The 14,847-nt window shown below is 39.1% G+C and overlaps 1 protein-coding gene across 3 annotated transcripts in view; it reads right to left on the reverse strand.

Moving 5' to 3' along the window:
- Window positions 1-480: 480 nt before the first annotated feature.
- Window positions 481-14,847, reverse strand: part of CDK8 (cyclin dependent kinase 8) — a 49,267-nt gene continuing 34,900 nt past the window's right edge. For 2 of the 3 annotated variants that reach the window (XM_031066030.1, XM_031066032.1), the window contains 7 exons: window positions 13,458-13,601; window positions 11,411-11,480; window positions 10,399-10,471; window positions 8,033-8,130; window positions 6,587-6,665; window positions 6,309-6,467; window positions 481-1,720 (listed from right to left, as the gene is read on the reverse strand). In XM_031066030.1, the coding sequence (XP_030921890.1) occupies window positions 1,595-1,720; window positions 6,309-6,467; window positions 6,587-6,665; window positions 8,033-8,130; window positions 10,399-10,471; window positions 11,411-11,480; window positions 13,458-13,601 (749 nt within the window). In that variant the 3' untranslated portion in view covers window positions 481-1,594. The remainder of the gene's footprint in view (window positions 1,721-6,308; window positions 6,468-6,586; window positions 6,666-8,032; window positions 8,131-10,398; window positions 10,472-11,410; window positions 11,481-13,457; window positions 13,602-14,847) is intronic. The other variant, XM_031066031.1, reaches the window with a different exon arrangement.

The raw sequence follows: 14,847 nt of genomic DNA on the forward strand, positions 1-14,847 counted from the left end.
TTTGGTTTTTGTTTTGCCCCCCACTGGCATCTCAGTGCATTTGGATGAATCACACCAGTTGATATTCACACCACATGAAGCACCTGCAGAAAAATTTCCTCCATGTATTGTCAAAATCACAGTATGGTATTACCTACCAAAATAAGAATGAGCTACAGAAACCTCAGAAGAACATCCAGACAGGAATGCTTCTGGATTTTGTAGATGAAAAGGAACTGTCTGATCTAGGAAATGTTGCTAGTAATAAACTCACTTTTAGAGTCTCTCCAGCACATCAGCTACATAAACAGAACAAGAGTAATGCACTTTTTTTTCTGCTGTTTAAAAGAAAAATTATCCTTCTCACCAGTTAATGGAAGCCCGCCTTGCAAGATAAATTCCTGTTGAATGCTGTTTCTCAGGACACAACCAAATATAGATGTATGGATGGAGGAGCAGGGGGTTTTCAGTGATAAAAAGAAATACAGGCAAAGGTCATAATGCAGATTTATGAAAAATAAATTTATTACATAACACCTTGTTTTAACAATGTTTGATTTTTTTTACTCAGAATACTTGTGTCATTCATGTAAAATAGTTTGATACAGTACATTGTATGTAAGTTTTTCCTCATAAACTCTAAGGCTCTCCTAACATCTTGTTCCTCTGCAGTAGGAATGGCACCCCTAAACAACGTGCGAACATTAAAAAAAAAAACAAACAAACAAACTGAACAAAATTTAAAATCCACTACACCTGGTTCTCAAAAATCATGACAAAATATCTGAATGGATGCCGCACCTTTTTAGGAAATATCATTCATGCTTTTTTAATCCCAAAGCATGCTCACAAATCATTAACACCAACAGGAAAAAAAATAAAACACTGTCTATGACAATCATTTTAGTTTGTTTGCTGAACCAAACATGTTTATATCAATGACAACATACTTATGTTACTATCAAATAGCAGCTTTAATACCAGTCAAGTCATAGATTTCAAAACAAAAACAAAAACTTATGTTGGAAATAAATCTTTGGGACGCTTGTAATTGCTGGGAAAAAATGCAAACGTTTCCATGTTCTTAAAAAAATCTCATCGTAGCAATCATGTCGGTCATAAAACATCGATCTAGCTGGAAAATGAATCAACCCACAAAAGTCACTAAAAAGAAATGTCTATCAAAACTGTCTGAGAGTTACGGTTAGTTTGCTTTTTTGCCATGGTAACATATACTGTATGCTTCAAGTACCAGTTCAAAGATGTCGTGTACTATCGGTCAGATGAAGTTGTTACATCAAGAGAATTCACCACATACGACAACAAAAATGCTTGCCCCTAGCACATTTCACAGCTTCACCTGCTACAGACTGTCACTGAAAAAAATGCATCGCTCAGTCTGAACCATGTCAAGTAAACTACAGAAGTAGCATATCCACAACACAAACCGTGCTAGCACTTTCTTTTCAAGTCTAACCCCAAAACCAGGTACAAGGTGGGAGCCCCCCGGCCCCGTGGCGCTGGGACAGTGGGAGGTGTGGTTGTACAGTACATTCTGCGGCCCAAGGCGGGCTCCTGGCAGCAGCTGCGCGGCCGGTGCTGCAGCGGGTGCGGCTCAGTACCGGTGCGTCTGGTGCGAGTACTGCGGCGGCTGCTGGGAGGTAGCTGAGTACCCCATGCTGCTCTGGGGCTGCGATGTGCTTGGTCCGGGGTTGGGGTAGGCAGCATGGGGGTTGGAACGCTGCAGGGGGGGAAGACAGACACACAGCCCTTCGTAACACGGACATGGAGAGACAGTTTCACCTACTGACTCCTTTCTTCAAGAGGCACCCAGCACACACAGTCTCAAATCAGCTGCACTTCCAGGCTTTGCTCCACTTACTCTGATTACAGCAGGTAACAGACATCAGGAATACCTGATTAGAAAGTGAGAGCTGCCAGCCTTCTGCTCTCCAGCCTAATAGGAACCTTCACCCATCACAGTCAAACCTCCAGCCAACCCTCCAGATGGCTACTGTGCACCTGCACATGACACTGGGCCACCACCATTCATGACAGTGCTCTTCTCCACTTGCTCCCTTCTCCTAGCAGGAAGGTAGGCTGGGGTGGAGGTCCAGGTGAGGCATCTTACTGCTGATGAACCACACTGCCTTATTCTGGAGATTTTCACACATAGAGGATATACTCGCCACCCTTCTGTGTGACCTAGGAGTACAGGCTGAGAGCACTGTGACTGGGCTAAGGCGTCGTCTATCAGCAGCCTTTAGATGCTCAAAGGAGAGTTTAAAGACAACAGTGACATGTTCCTCAGTGGAACCAGATATTTCAGGCAAAAATGTCCTTAGATTGTGGCTTGGGAGGTTCAGGTGGGACACTGTAGGAGGGACCACCAAGGAGCCAGAACAGCACTGGAAGAATCTGCCCATAGAGTCTGTGAGGGCTCTCTCTCTATGAAGGTTTTTAAGACTCAGCTTAACAAAGCCATGCTAACCTGAGTGAGTCAGAACTAGCAACAGCCCTGCTCCAAGTGGGAGACTTGGCTAGATGGTTTCCAGAGGCCCCTTTCAACCAGCATTCCCACAATTATTTGAGTGGAGCATTCATCATTGCAAGAAGCTCTCTGCAAACCAGGAACTGCCTACTTCAATTTTAAACTAAAAGTTATTATTTACTGATCATGTGTTATAAAGGAAAGAAGGACTGCCTGTGAGAATTTCAGTAAGTATCTGACCACTCAGTAGCATTTAACATTTCAATAAATTAACACAATTTCGGTACAATACTGCGCTGGTTTACATCCACATTAAGGTTTACATGCCCTCACAAACTTTGGAGCATTTAGAAACTGTGTAGCTTCTGAATTCTTGATATCACAGGACATAGTACTTTTTCAGGAAAAGCTGCTTCTAAAAGAGGTCTGGAAACTTCTATAAAGTAACTATTCCAGGACTAGGACATTACTACTAAGACCTGAATAGGAAAAAACTGTGGTGAACCAACACCCTGAGAGAAAGTAAAACATTAAGTCACAACTAAAAACAAAACCCCCAATTTCTCCATGTACAGCATTTAGAACAGAAGCTACATCCAGGAAGCTGAGATGATGGCAGAAATAAAAAAGGCATACTCTACTTGTTAACACACACTCATGGGACTGAGCTAACACCTCTAGAGAAAAGGGGGAGAAATGGCTGGACCAGCACTTAATGTCAGGGAGAACAAACCAGCACTGCTGATCCACACCATTAGCACAGCGAACTTTGTTGACATTTGCCTTCAGCCTTGAGAGAAGGACTAAGTCCCTCAGCAACAGAAGGGTCACAGCTCTGGGTCACCCTTATCCATGTTACAAATACAGGATGTACTTCAAAGAGCAAAAGTCTTGAACATTGGTTTTGCCCATGTGTGGCTCCTGTGTGTAGGAAACCATCACAAGTTTAACCATTTAAAACTGACCACTCATTTCAGTTGTAAAACACTCCCTGCATCCTGACTTCTAAAACAGATCTTATTTTAAGATAGAGGCAATGAAAAATCAGATGAGAACTTCATGACACTCAGAGCAACAAATGGCTTTTGTTTAAGAAAAAAAGTAAATATCCAATCCTTTCTAAATACCATTAAGCACCCAGAGGGTTATCCCAAGCAAAAGCTCAGGGTAGTGGAATTGCTCCAGCCTGCTTAATCACATTGCCTTTGGGAGCGTCACATTGCAGATTTAAACAAGGAGGCAAGTCTGTGTGCCATGTGTCTACTATTTTTATGCATGGCAGAAAAGGATATGAGGTCAATGTGCCCTGCAGAGAGTAATTTGACTTCTGAGTGAATGCAGAAACTGTCTTAGTGTGCCTTGCCCAGGAGATGGCAATCCTTCTTCACAAGCTTTATATGGGGAATTTGAGCAAATCAAATGAAGAACAAAGGAACAGGTGTTTGATTAAAACAGAGGGCTGTATTGTAATGTTTGTTTTCCCTCTCCTCAAGCTGCTGGATCAGAAGCAAAAAATGTGAGGAATTTTTTCAGGGAGACCTGAAACCATCAGTGGAAACTCTTAACTGCTTTTGTTCTAGTGCTGGCAAGTTCAGGTCTCCTCTCTTTGATTCTCATGTTTTCCAGACACCTTAATCAGAACAAATCTACTGACTGCCTCTTGCAAGGCTAGGGGGAAAAGGATGTATTTTTTTGAAAACCAGGCATTTTTCCTCCTAGAGAGACAGCAGAAAGACTGGTCAGGAGTAGTCAAGTTAGCAGTAAGAGCTCATGAGACAGAAAAGCAGCAGTTATCATTATCTTAAGGGAGTAGTATTCTGAAATTTCATTTGTCAACAAGGGCTGCCCCCAGCTGTAATCCCAGGATGGAGATCTGTGAGTACAAAAATTCTGATGAGCATGAACTGAAAACAAACCAATGCCAACTCCGGCCAAGCAATTTGATTCCTCTGACTTGTCAGCCAGCAAACCTCAGCTCTGGCCCACAGAACTAGGAGCTGAAGTTTGTTCAAAATGCCCCAATGCAGCAGCAAAATGAGGTGAAGGGCATGTAAATAGGGCATGTAAATGGGGCTCCCTGACACAGTACACACAACCTCTGAATCAACCTCCTTAGATGTGTGACTCCACCCAAGGGCAAGATTAAGAAAGTTACAGCTGCATTTGCCTTCTGCTCTGTATGTGTGTTTTTAAGAAGTAGAAGAAAGAGCCAATTAAAAGGCCAAAACAGCAACTGACTGCAGCTTGCCAGATTGAAAGGGATGAAACGCCTGTAAGAGTGCCTGTGATGGATAATCCTACTAAAAGATAGATGACATTTATACTTAGAGGCACCCCACCCTGCAGAACTATAGTTAAGGCTCACCACTGTCTCAAACAGCTCTAAAAATGTATATTGTTCAAAGAGAATGACTTGCAAACTGATGTGTTATTGATGTCCTGGGATAAACTGAATAAAGGCACTTGGGGACTACATGAAGAGTCTCACAATAAAGCTCCTGAAAATGATCTTATTTTACATTTTTGTAGTCCTTTCAAGTTTTGGCCAATGCTGAGCATACACAGATTTAGGTAAGGATGAAGGTGATGCCCCCAGGCAGCTTCTGAGGCTATCTGGTACTCTGAGGAACAAACTCTGAAACACAAGATTTCAAAGCCCATTGGTGGTTCATGGAGAAGCTGTATCAGACTGAAAGGCAAGACTGAAAGTTGCAGCAGCAGCTTTACTCTGTTTTTAACTCTCCCTTATGTTTTGCTACAGACTGTAAGCCCAGCTAAGTGGGTTTCCATTATCAGGGTCTCACATTTAGATATCAACCTTTAAAACTGAAAATATTGCCAGTAGTTTCCAACTTCCCCATCTTTTGATTTCATCCAAGACTGTCCAGCCACCTGTACCATGCATTCCATGTGAACCAGTATGCAACGGTCAGTTCCTGCAGGCAAACACTTCCAGCAGCATGCCTCCTCTTGAAACCCCCTATTCCCTAGGCTTGCAAAAATCTGCAGTTCGCTAACTGCTCCTGTGAATCATTTGAAGTCTTCCCTGCTCCTCTTTTGTAACTTCTAAGCTTGTATTAACTAAAGGTTCTGTCCTTAACTCTCTTCTCCCCCATCTCCAGTAGTAGCCTTATCCAAACCCAAAAACTCAGGTATCATTTGCTGGGATCACAAAGATATTCTTATACTCCAGGCTCTGATTCTTAATGTCTGACCACAAGCTCAAATGCAGGAAGGCCAGAACACATTTTTCATGTTTTCCTCAAGTGCTTTTTCCCAATGCACTGCCTCATCTTCCTCACTCATTGACTGCCACCACCTCACCGGTCTTCAGATCTGCAATATTTGGCTTACTCAACCTGGAATCTCCCTTGATCTTCAAAAGAGATTATATGACAGCATCATGCCAAGTCTTTATTTGTCATCCAAAATACTGTTTCCACATCCATTAACCCAACTAAAACACTTGTTCAGATTCTTATTTCACAGCTTTTTTACTGCTACATCCTCTGCCTCCTACCATTGCATGTTTGTTCAAGCAAGAAATGGCATTTTTAGGTGATACAGAAGACGGCGTAAAAGGTTCCTGGTCCATTACCATTCCCTAATATGAAGGTGATAATTAATAATTCTAATAATGTCTGATCCTAATTTCCTAACTGCTAACCTAAAGAACATCAGGATATCAACAAATCATCAACTAAATGAATCTGAAAAAAAAATATGCCAAAAAGTAACAATCAATACAGTGACATTTACAAAATTACTTTTTTAGTTTGAAGATATACTGCTCTAAACATGAAAAACAAATACACAATATGTGAATAAAACAAAATACCTGATAGTCTGAGGTCATAATAAGTCCACCTGAGGTAGTGGTAGGAGGAACAACTCTCACTTTTTTCAGTGGGGGTCCCTGTGTGTGACTGTTGTCTTGGTTCCCTGGATGACCAGTTCCATTAGTATGGTTATTGCCCTGCTGCTGCTGCTGGTTCTTCTCAATTGTTTAAACACAAAGAAAAATTTCAACTCAAAAGCAGTACATGAAATAACATAAAATCAGGAAATAGTGTAAAAGCCAGTGAAACATGATGATACTGTTCTTCTAGTACTTACTTTGTCTCCTTTATCATCTGGTTCTTCTTCTGTTAAAAATTCTCGTTTTGGGTAAGGGATTTGACAACCTGCAAAAACACTGTCCCCCAAAAAAGTCTATTTATCACTGTATTGGAACAGAAGGGTAAGACCTGTAAGATTCACACTTTACCCATGATAGTGTTTCAAGCTGCCTAAGCCATCCTTTCATACTTGTAACTAAGGGAGAGGTTTTCCCTGTCTGACTATCACCATATTCTAAACTTTGCAAAAACATATTCACATTTGATTTTAACATTCATTTCTCTCTTATACACTAACTTAAGCTCTCAGTAATTTTTTTTGTTGGTTAGAAAGGTCCATCACTTGTTAGGTATCTACAAGGACACAAAGAGCTATCTCACTATAGCTATTGTGTAATTCACAGTCTCAGGACTAACTAAAAATACTCCTGGAAACTCCACTGACTATTAAAGAAAACACCTCAAAAAAAGTTTAAAAGTAACTAGAAATTTCACCTATCAACTCATATCTCACAGTCCACATGGATTTGCTACTTCTAGCGCAAGCTAATATTTACCTGCACTTCACCAGGAGAATGTATTTATAATAAAGTCTCTGTACACCTGTTAGCAATACTCATTGTGCATTCACATTAAAAAGTCAACCTAAATTTGAGAAAAAAGTCAAACACTATCCTAAAAGCAGTTTGTGCAACAGGCAATCATTCACATGACTTTAAATCACAGAGACAGTTCAGGAAATGCTATAAATAATCCAGCAGGCTTTAGTGAAATAATTTCATTTTTAATTAATTCCTTTTAAGTATACATATTTTATAAATTCTTCCCTACATAAGGGTAGAGAATCACAGACAGGATGTACTAATAGCTTTCCTAAAAGGGTGTACAGCCATGCTCTCTGGCTAGCCTTTTGGAAGAAGGGCTTAATTTTTAATGAAATCATTCACTGTCCATAAATTTTTCCCCTTTTGTAAATCCGCCTATGCAAACAAAAAAGAGGAGTGTCTACAGAAAATGGATTTGAGTTGTTAAGGATGACAGCACAGAGACACAGACTTGACTTTCCCCACCCGGTGAATTTACAACAAAGGCTAAGACAAAAATGTAAACTAATTAGAGACTGTCATCTGGCATTCTGAGGCAGAGAAGCGGACCTGCGGGCACTTAGCAGTTGTCTAGCAAGATCTGTAGCATGCATAATCAACCTGTCAGTGAGTAACAAGATTAGTGCTGCAACTAATAGGATCAAAGTTCCATAAAGCAAGAGATTAATAAAAATGCTACTTAATTTTAAAAACCACAAATGGTGTTTTAGTGGTTATAGCTTTCTTCGGTTGTTAGCCAGTATTTAGCTCAAAATTCACAAACATACTTAGGGCAGAGAGAAGGCACAGCTCTAAAGCATCTCTGAATGCACTTATAGGTTAATAAACTGACCACTTACTCGGACGTGGGAAGAGGATCTTCCAAGAAGTAAGGATCCTGCATAGCCTGTTCTGAGGTAATTCTCTTTATTGGATCCATAGTGAGCAATTTCTGAAGCTGAAAAGAAAAAAAAAAAAAAAAAGAAAAAAAACACCTTTACATTACCAAAACCATTTATAGAAACTTCACTGTATTCCTGAAAGTGAGGACGATACAAATGTGTCTGAATTCAAAAATCTAACCAAAATGGCATAACCATATTCTTCTCTCCTGTTAAAACAGTAACTTCATTTCCTATCAAGGGACACCTATTTTCACTTGCAAAGCCCAGGACACTCAGTTCCAGTCACAAGTGTTCTATCAAAACCTTTCAAAAAGTTTCCACAATGTACTAGCACCTTTAATCACAAAATAATTTGGGTTGGAAGGGCCCTTTCAAGGTCAGTTAGTCCAGCCCCCTGCCATGGGCAGGGACACTTTTAACTAGACTAGGTTACTAAGAGCCCTGTCCAGCCTGACCTTGAACACTTCCAATGATGGGGCATCCTGAACTTTGTGCAACAGGTTCCAGTGCCTCATCACTCTCTGAATAAAGAATTTCTTCCTAATGTCCAATCCAAATCTACCTTCTTTCATTAGAAAGCCATTATCTCTTGTTCTATCAAAAGAACGTTCCTCTCCAGCTCTCTTGGAGACCCCCTTCCAAGTACTGAAAGGTGTTATAAGGTCTCATGGGAGCCTTCTCTTCTCCAGGCTGAACAAGCCCTGCTGCCTCAGCCTGTCTTCAGAGGAGAGGTGTTCCAAACCTCTGATCACCTTTATGGCCCTCCTCTGGACACAGCACCCTAGATGAGACCTTGTGAACTAGGAACACCAGACCATAACTATTTTATTTAGCTCTAGTGCTGAGTTGCAGTGATGCATTCTTAAACTACGTGGTTTTTATTCAAAAAGTCTGCTGTACATGCAGATACTTCTCTCCATCCACTCTGGCAGCTGTGTGGAATACAGCTGTGCTGGACAAGCCACATGAGATAACCTTCAGATACCACACAGAAAAATAGAGAGTTTTCATGTTTCAACATGACAACAAAGTGTCCAAAGCAAAACTACACCATGACATATCGTCAAAGACTTTAAAACAAATGCTTCACTTTTAACCTGCAGTGGGTATTTTTAAACAAGAAAATACACATGTAAATAAAATTAATTTACATTTCCTACTCATGCCTTTTATAGGATTCATACATTCACCTTAAAAAGATCCAGTGTCATGATCTAAGTCTGAACTGGTCATCTCCTTTCACTAGGAGAAATTCATAACTGCATGTGAAAATTCATAACTGCATTGCAAATCTCCATACTTCAAAAGCTGAGGTTGAGAAAGTACATTTCCCTCCTCAGCCTTCAGTTTTGACAGCATGGTTAAGAACTTGATAACTATGAATTACCACGATCAATTCAGTTTTGTTTTTCACATCATCCACAAGAACTCACAGCTCTCTGAGTCTACATGAAGTTTTTACAGAATAGCACGTTGAACAAGCCAACTCTTACTCTCTCAAAAAGCATTGCCAAGAGCCAGAAAAGGAAAAGGCAAAACATGACAAAGAGCTGCCAACACACTGAAAAACACGAATAAAAAGCACTGCAAAATACTAGCATCATTTGTGGTGATTGAATTCTAGAGCTGTCCAACACAGGATGACAAGTCTTGGTCATGATCAGCCATACAAAAAGAAATCAAAATGATTGTGCAACCGTTATCCACCCAAGGAATCAAAACTTTGGTTCTGCCCCCTTGTACAGATGCCACACAGAAGTGAACCTTCTAGATATTATCACAAATATTTTCTATATTAATAACTTCTTGATGTAAAGATCATCTGACTAAATGACACAATAAAAATGCAGTAAACTTCATACATCATCAATTAATGGGACAATCACTACAGTTTATATGGACCAAAGGAACCATATGGATGATCAAAAAAATCAGTCATACAGGAATTTTTAAAAGTAAAAGTAAACTATTGAAAGTATGCAAAGCAGCAAAATGACTAATGAAAAAAACAAAACCGCAGCAACACTGCAAATATAACTACAGGCTAACACGACTATAACATGACTTAAAGAACAAAACCTTCAAAATGACTTGATACTGAACCTAATCTGGTGAATGGACACTCAGAATCATTTTATCAATGTGAGAAGGTATTTCATCAATGTGAGAAGATAGTGATTTTGCAATTTTCAGACTGCAGAGTATCAGTTATTCCTAACTTTATTTATAAAGTTAGTTACATTGGACTTGACACTAGCTCAACACTTATTTGAAACAACTGTAACATATAGAAGGGATTTTTTATGTCTGCAGGAACTTACCAAGTGGAATGCCTTACTATCTGGTTTAACTTTGTGTTTTTCCATATATTTGATAAGGCTGCAGTTGGTATACCTAGAAAAGTAAACAGAAGTGGTATTTCTAATATGCAAAACATTGATACTGCAAAGTTTTCCTGGTAGTCACAAAACATATTAATAAGAACAGTTTAGTCTCCTGCAAATCCAATAAGCAGGGAAAAACCACAACTATCAACACCAGAGATTGCTTAAGAATGAGAACTGCAGAAAGGCATGTTTCCCTCACATCCTCATAAAAGCATATCATACCCACACAAAAAGCACACTTCGAACCCAGAGTGTGCAGACAGCAAACTATCAACTAGATTTAAACTGCCTGGTAGCAATTTTACTACTATACTGTATTTAATTTTTGAAGAGAAGCTCAAAAAAAAAGGTTTCTAAATGGTTGCAATAACCTGGCAGATGCAAGAAGTGCATGTAACTATACAGCCCCAAATGCCTCAGCACAGAAATCAGGCAATGGGGTGGTATTTTAAGTGCAGGTATTAGCCTATGGCAACGTGACAGCAAAGCTGAAGGGTATTTTCTTCTTTAGTCACTGTAAGCTACCCTAGACACCAAACCTGACAATGATACTCACTGTTTGCTAGGAAATGGTAAAAGGTTACCAGACCCCTTTTAAGCAGCTATTACCGAAAATCACTGCCAGTACCACAGATTTGGGAACAGCTGTGCTTTGCCACACTGTGCTTTGCAAACTTGAGCTACATGGGGTCTTACTGGCATCACCGGTTTCACAGCTGCCACCTTACCCTTACAGACTCTGGCTACTCTTCTGATCCACACCACCCCAACAGGCCAAGTCCACCACTATGAAACAACTTTATTTTTCATTTTTCACAATCTAAGTCATAACAATTTCATAGTCCTTGTTTGGCATCGTCATAGAAAACAACTCAAACTGCAAGAAATTTAGTGTAGCAAAGAGATGTAAAATATGCTTTATCAAGAAAGCTCAACCCAGACTTACGTGTTTCTCCGGAAATCTTTCATTAAGGTTGAATGTTCTGGCATCTTTTTTATGTCTTCCCAATCTTTATCTGCAAAGCAATATTAGTTATTTTTTTCCCTTTCTCTCTGAGTAAAACAAAGCATTTCCAGGTATCTCCACAGCCTTGATATTTGCTCATTTAAATTCTACTTCTCTAATGTTGTAGTTACTTATGCCTTTGTACTCCCTGGCTCCTACTCCTTCATCATCTCTTCGCAATAAATCATACCAACACCTAAGAGGCTCCAGCTGGGTGCTGATTAACCCAAGAATTCGAAAAAAAGATGCCAGCTAGAGTGGCCAAAAAACAATGCTGAAGAAAAACACGTTAGGCCTTGAGCTTGACCACTTCAGGACCGTTATTTAATTTATTTAGACACAGCTGTGATCTCAGGACAGGAGTACACAGGACTCCAGCAAACCCTGTCTTCTTCTAAGGGATTCTCTGTTCTGACAGCACTTTTAGTTACAGGAAACTGCCCAGAGGTACTTCAGCAAAGTAAAATATACAGTTATTAAACAAAAAGTTAAGAAAAAGTAAAGTTGCACATTCAAAATGAAGAATAATTCACCTCAATGTAGACCAAGGCCAAAATGGATTTTAAAATAAAACAAAAGACTCACTACCAGCACCTAACCTCAAATGTCTTAAGCTCCAACTCTTGAAAAGGCTCTGTGGGCAACTAATTTGGTTCAATTAAAATCTTTACTAAGTCTGATCACTACTGCAGAAAAGCGAGTTTAAAAGCACTGAATAAATAAATAAGATATAATTACTTAATTATTGCTTAGTTAAACAAAATACTCTCCTCTTTCCTATCCCATAGACATGAGAAACTATTTCAGATATGGCAAGTGTCAATTAAAATGCAAAAAACTGCTGCAACTGAATGAAAAGCATTTCTTGATAAAAACCAAAGAACTCCAAAGGTCAAACACAGACCATTAGAAAGGATTCATTAACCCAATCAGAAAACCAAAATGAGAGTGTGATCTACTTACATAAGCTATACAGAACCAATGTAAAACCCAAATGAACTAAGAAAAGTATAAAAGGGTAAAATTCTAGCTCAAAAGCAGAAGGGGACAGTATTGCTTGAAGAAGCAAAACTACGGAGACAATATGCAAAGGCAACATTTCCGTGAATCTCATAGAGCAGTACAGAAGCAATGAAGCACATACACACAAGAAAAGGCAAAAGCAAAAATAAGAGCATGTTTAATAACAAAATTCTAGAACCAACACAAACATATAGACCACAAAAGTCATGTGAAAGGAAGAGGCAAGTTCAGGAAAAAAAAAACCCAAACAATTAACAGTGGAGCAGGGAACACAAGCAGTGAGGAGAAAGATAAACAAGGTTTAAAACAAAAATAAGGCCTCTGTTACTCTGACACCTGCAATCATGTGAACACTAGAAAACAAAGTATTAACTGAAGAAGCAAGGCAGACGGCATAAAAACAAAGTGTGACTAACACTGAGGGGAAAATGCAACAAGTGATATCCCCACTAATTTGTTTTGGTTCATACAACCAGTTCTTTCTTCCTGTTTGGCATAAAGAAATTTTTTCTATACCACCAGCTTTCTACCACGTGGGGGGGGGGGGGATCAATACCCTCCATTACTTCCAAATGCTACATTTAATTTGGCATGAACTAAACAAATGCACAATATTCACTAAATATATTTTTTTGGCTTGGTTTCATAAATCATCAGTCACCTTGCAAATCAATAATCAGTACTGAAGCAATGTAGAAATATTCCTTCTCATTTTTAATCACCCAGCATTAAATACAATCTTTTAAAATAATAAAGCATTGGTACATGTATACACAAAGATAACCCAATCATCAATAAAAGGGAAAATACCTAATTTGACCATTGGATTCTAGATTTATAGCTCATGAAACAAAGATGGTGTTTGAACAGCTTTGCTGCTTTGATCAGCTGCCACCTTCATATGCAAAGAAAGCAATATGGATATCTTTCTTTGAACAGCAGTGATAAAAAATACGGTATGTACCTGCAGGAAATCCCATTACATTGAATATTCTGTCCAGCTGGTCATGGTGATAAGGATTACTAGTTTTGATATCTTCTTGTCGACAATGGAATATTGGCTCTGATGTTAGCAGCTCTGCAAATATACACCCTATGGCCCAAATATCTTTAAAAAAGGAGAACAGAAATAAAAAGAACAACAAATGAATCTTTCCAAAACCATCTGGATGAGGCAGAATGTTAGTGTTTAGCTTATCAGAGATAAGGTCAAGATTCTATTGCAGAAGTGAAATACTTCCTCAACTTTTTCTTTTAGCTTTGAATGGAGGTACCCAATTCAGAAACTACACAGGAGCTGAGAGAATAGCATATGAGTTTTTGTGGGGTTTCTGAAGTGTAGTTACAATTTTACATTGTAAAAAATTATTCTGGTTAAGAATAATCAAGTGAAGGAAACTATTGGGGTAATGGTCAACACACAAAACACAAAGAAAGAACAGCCAACCAGCATCTTGCCCTTTCAGTGCCACATTGTCCTGACCAAGAAATGTGCAATCACTGATCAGCCCAGTTTAAGTAGCAAATGACCCCAAAGAGTCATTTACATTTTTACAAGCTGAAAAGTAGTGGTGTTGGTAAAAACCAAATAACACCTTGAAAGAGAGTAACACACAAACTGCTACAAGCCCACACACCTCACAATTTTTCCACAGCAGTCACTAAAAAGAAAACCCTCGAACACACAACCTTTCTCTTTTCACTGTTGCTTTCCTATCTAATAATCAGATCTCCTGAATCTTCCCAGTTGTTTTCTCAATTCTTTTCTAGTATATACAAACACAATTTTTAACTCAAACTGGTGCTACACTGAGCCTTGAATGAACAAGGTCATAAACAAGGACAAAAGCAAATAATGTAAACAGCATAACTCCACTACTCAGTGTTTTTACACAGTAATTTTTTATCTACACTGAAAAAACTATGCACTAAAGGCTATGACTACCCATGCAGTTTCACACGCTGCCCTCAGATGAAACAGCAGTAAAGTGAGGGAACATGCAAATACAACAAATTAAGCAGTTTGAAGGAACATATAAAAATGTATCTGATCTATAAAAGAAACACAGTATTAACAGAAAAGTAAACAAGAATACATTTAAGGCATAAACATGAGAATTGCTGACAGAAACACAGATAGGATCTTTAAAAAAAACAAAACAAGAAAAAAAGATTGAGTTCTGAGAAAGACTGTCAGGTTACAGAAACAACAGCATGCTGACACATACAACCTCCATGTCTGTGCAAAGTGGAGTAGCTGCTAGGGAAGTTACTTGCTCCCAGAATTGGTTGCCAGCCTTTAACACATCTTTTCAACCAGGCAGCAAGAGAAATTTTCCCAGTGCTTTTCCCTA

The sequence above is a fragment of the Geospiza fortis genome, unplaced genomic scaffold (assembly GCF_000277835.1).
Source record: "Geospiza fortis unplaced genomic scaffold, GeoFor_1.0 scaffold16, whole genome shotgun sequence".
Lineage (NCBI taxonomy): Eukaryota > Metazoa > Chordata > Aves > Passeriformes > Thraupidae > Geospiza > Geospiza fortis.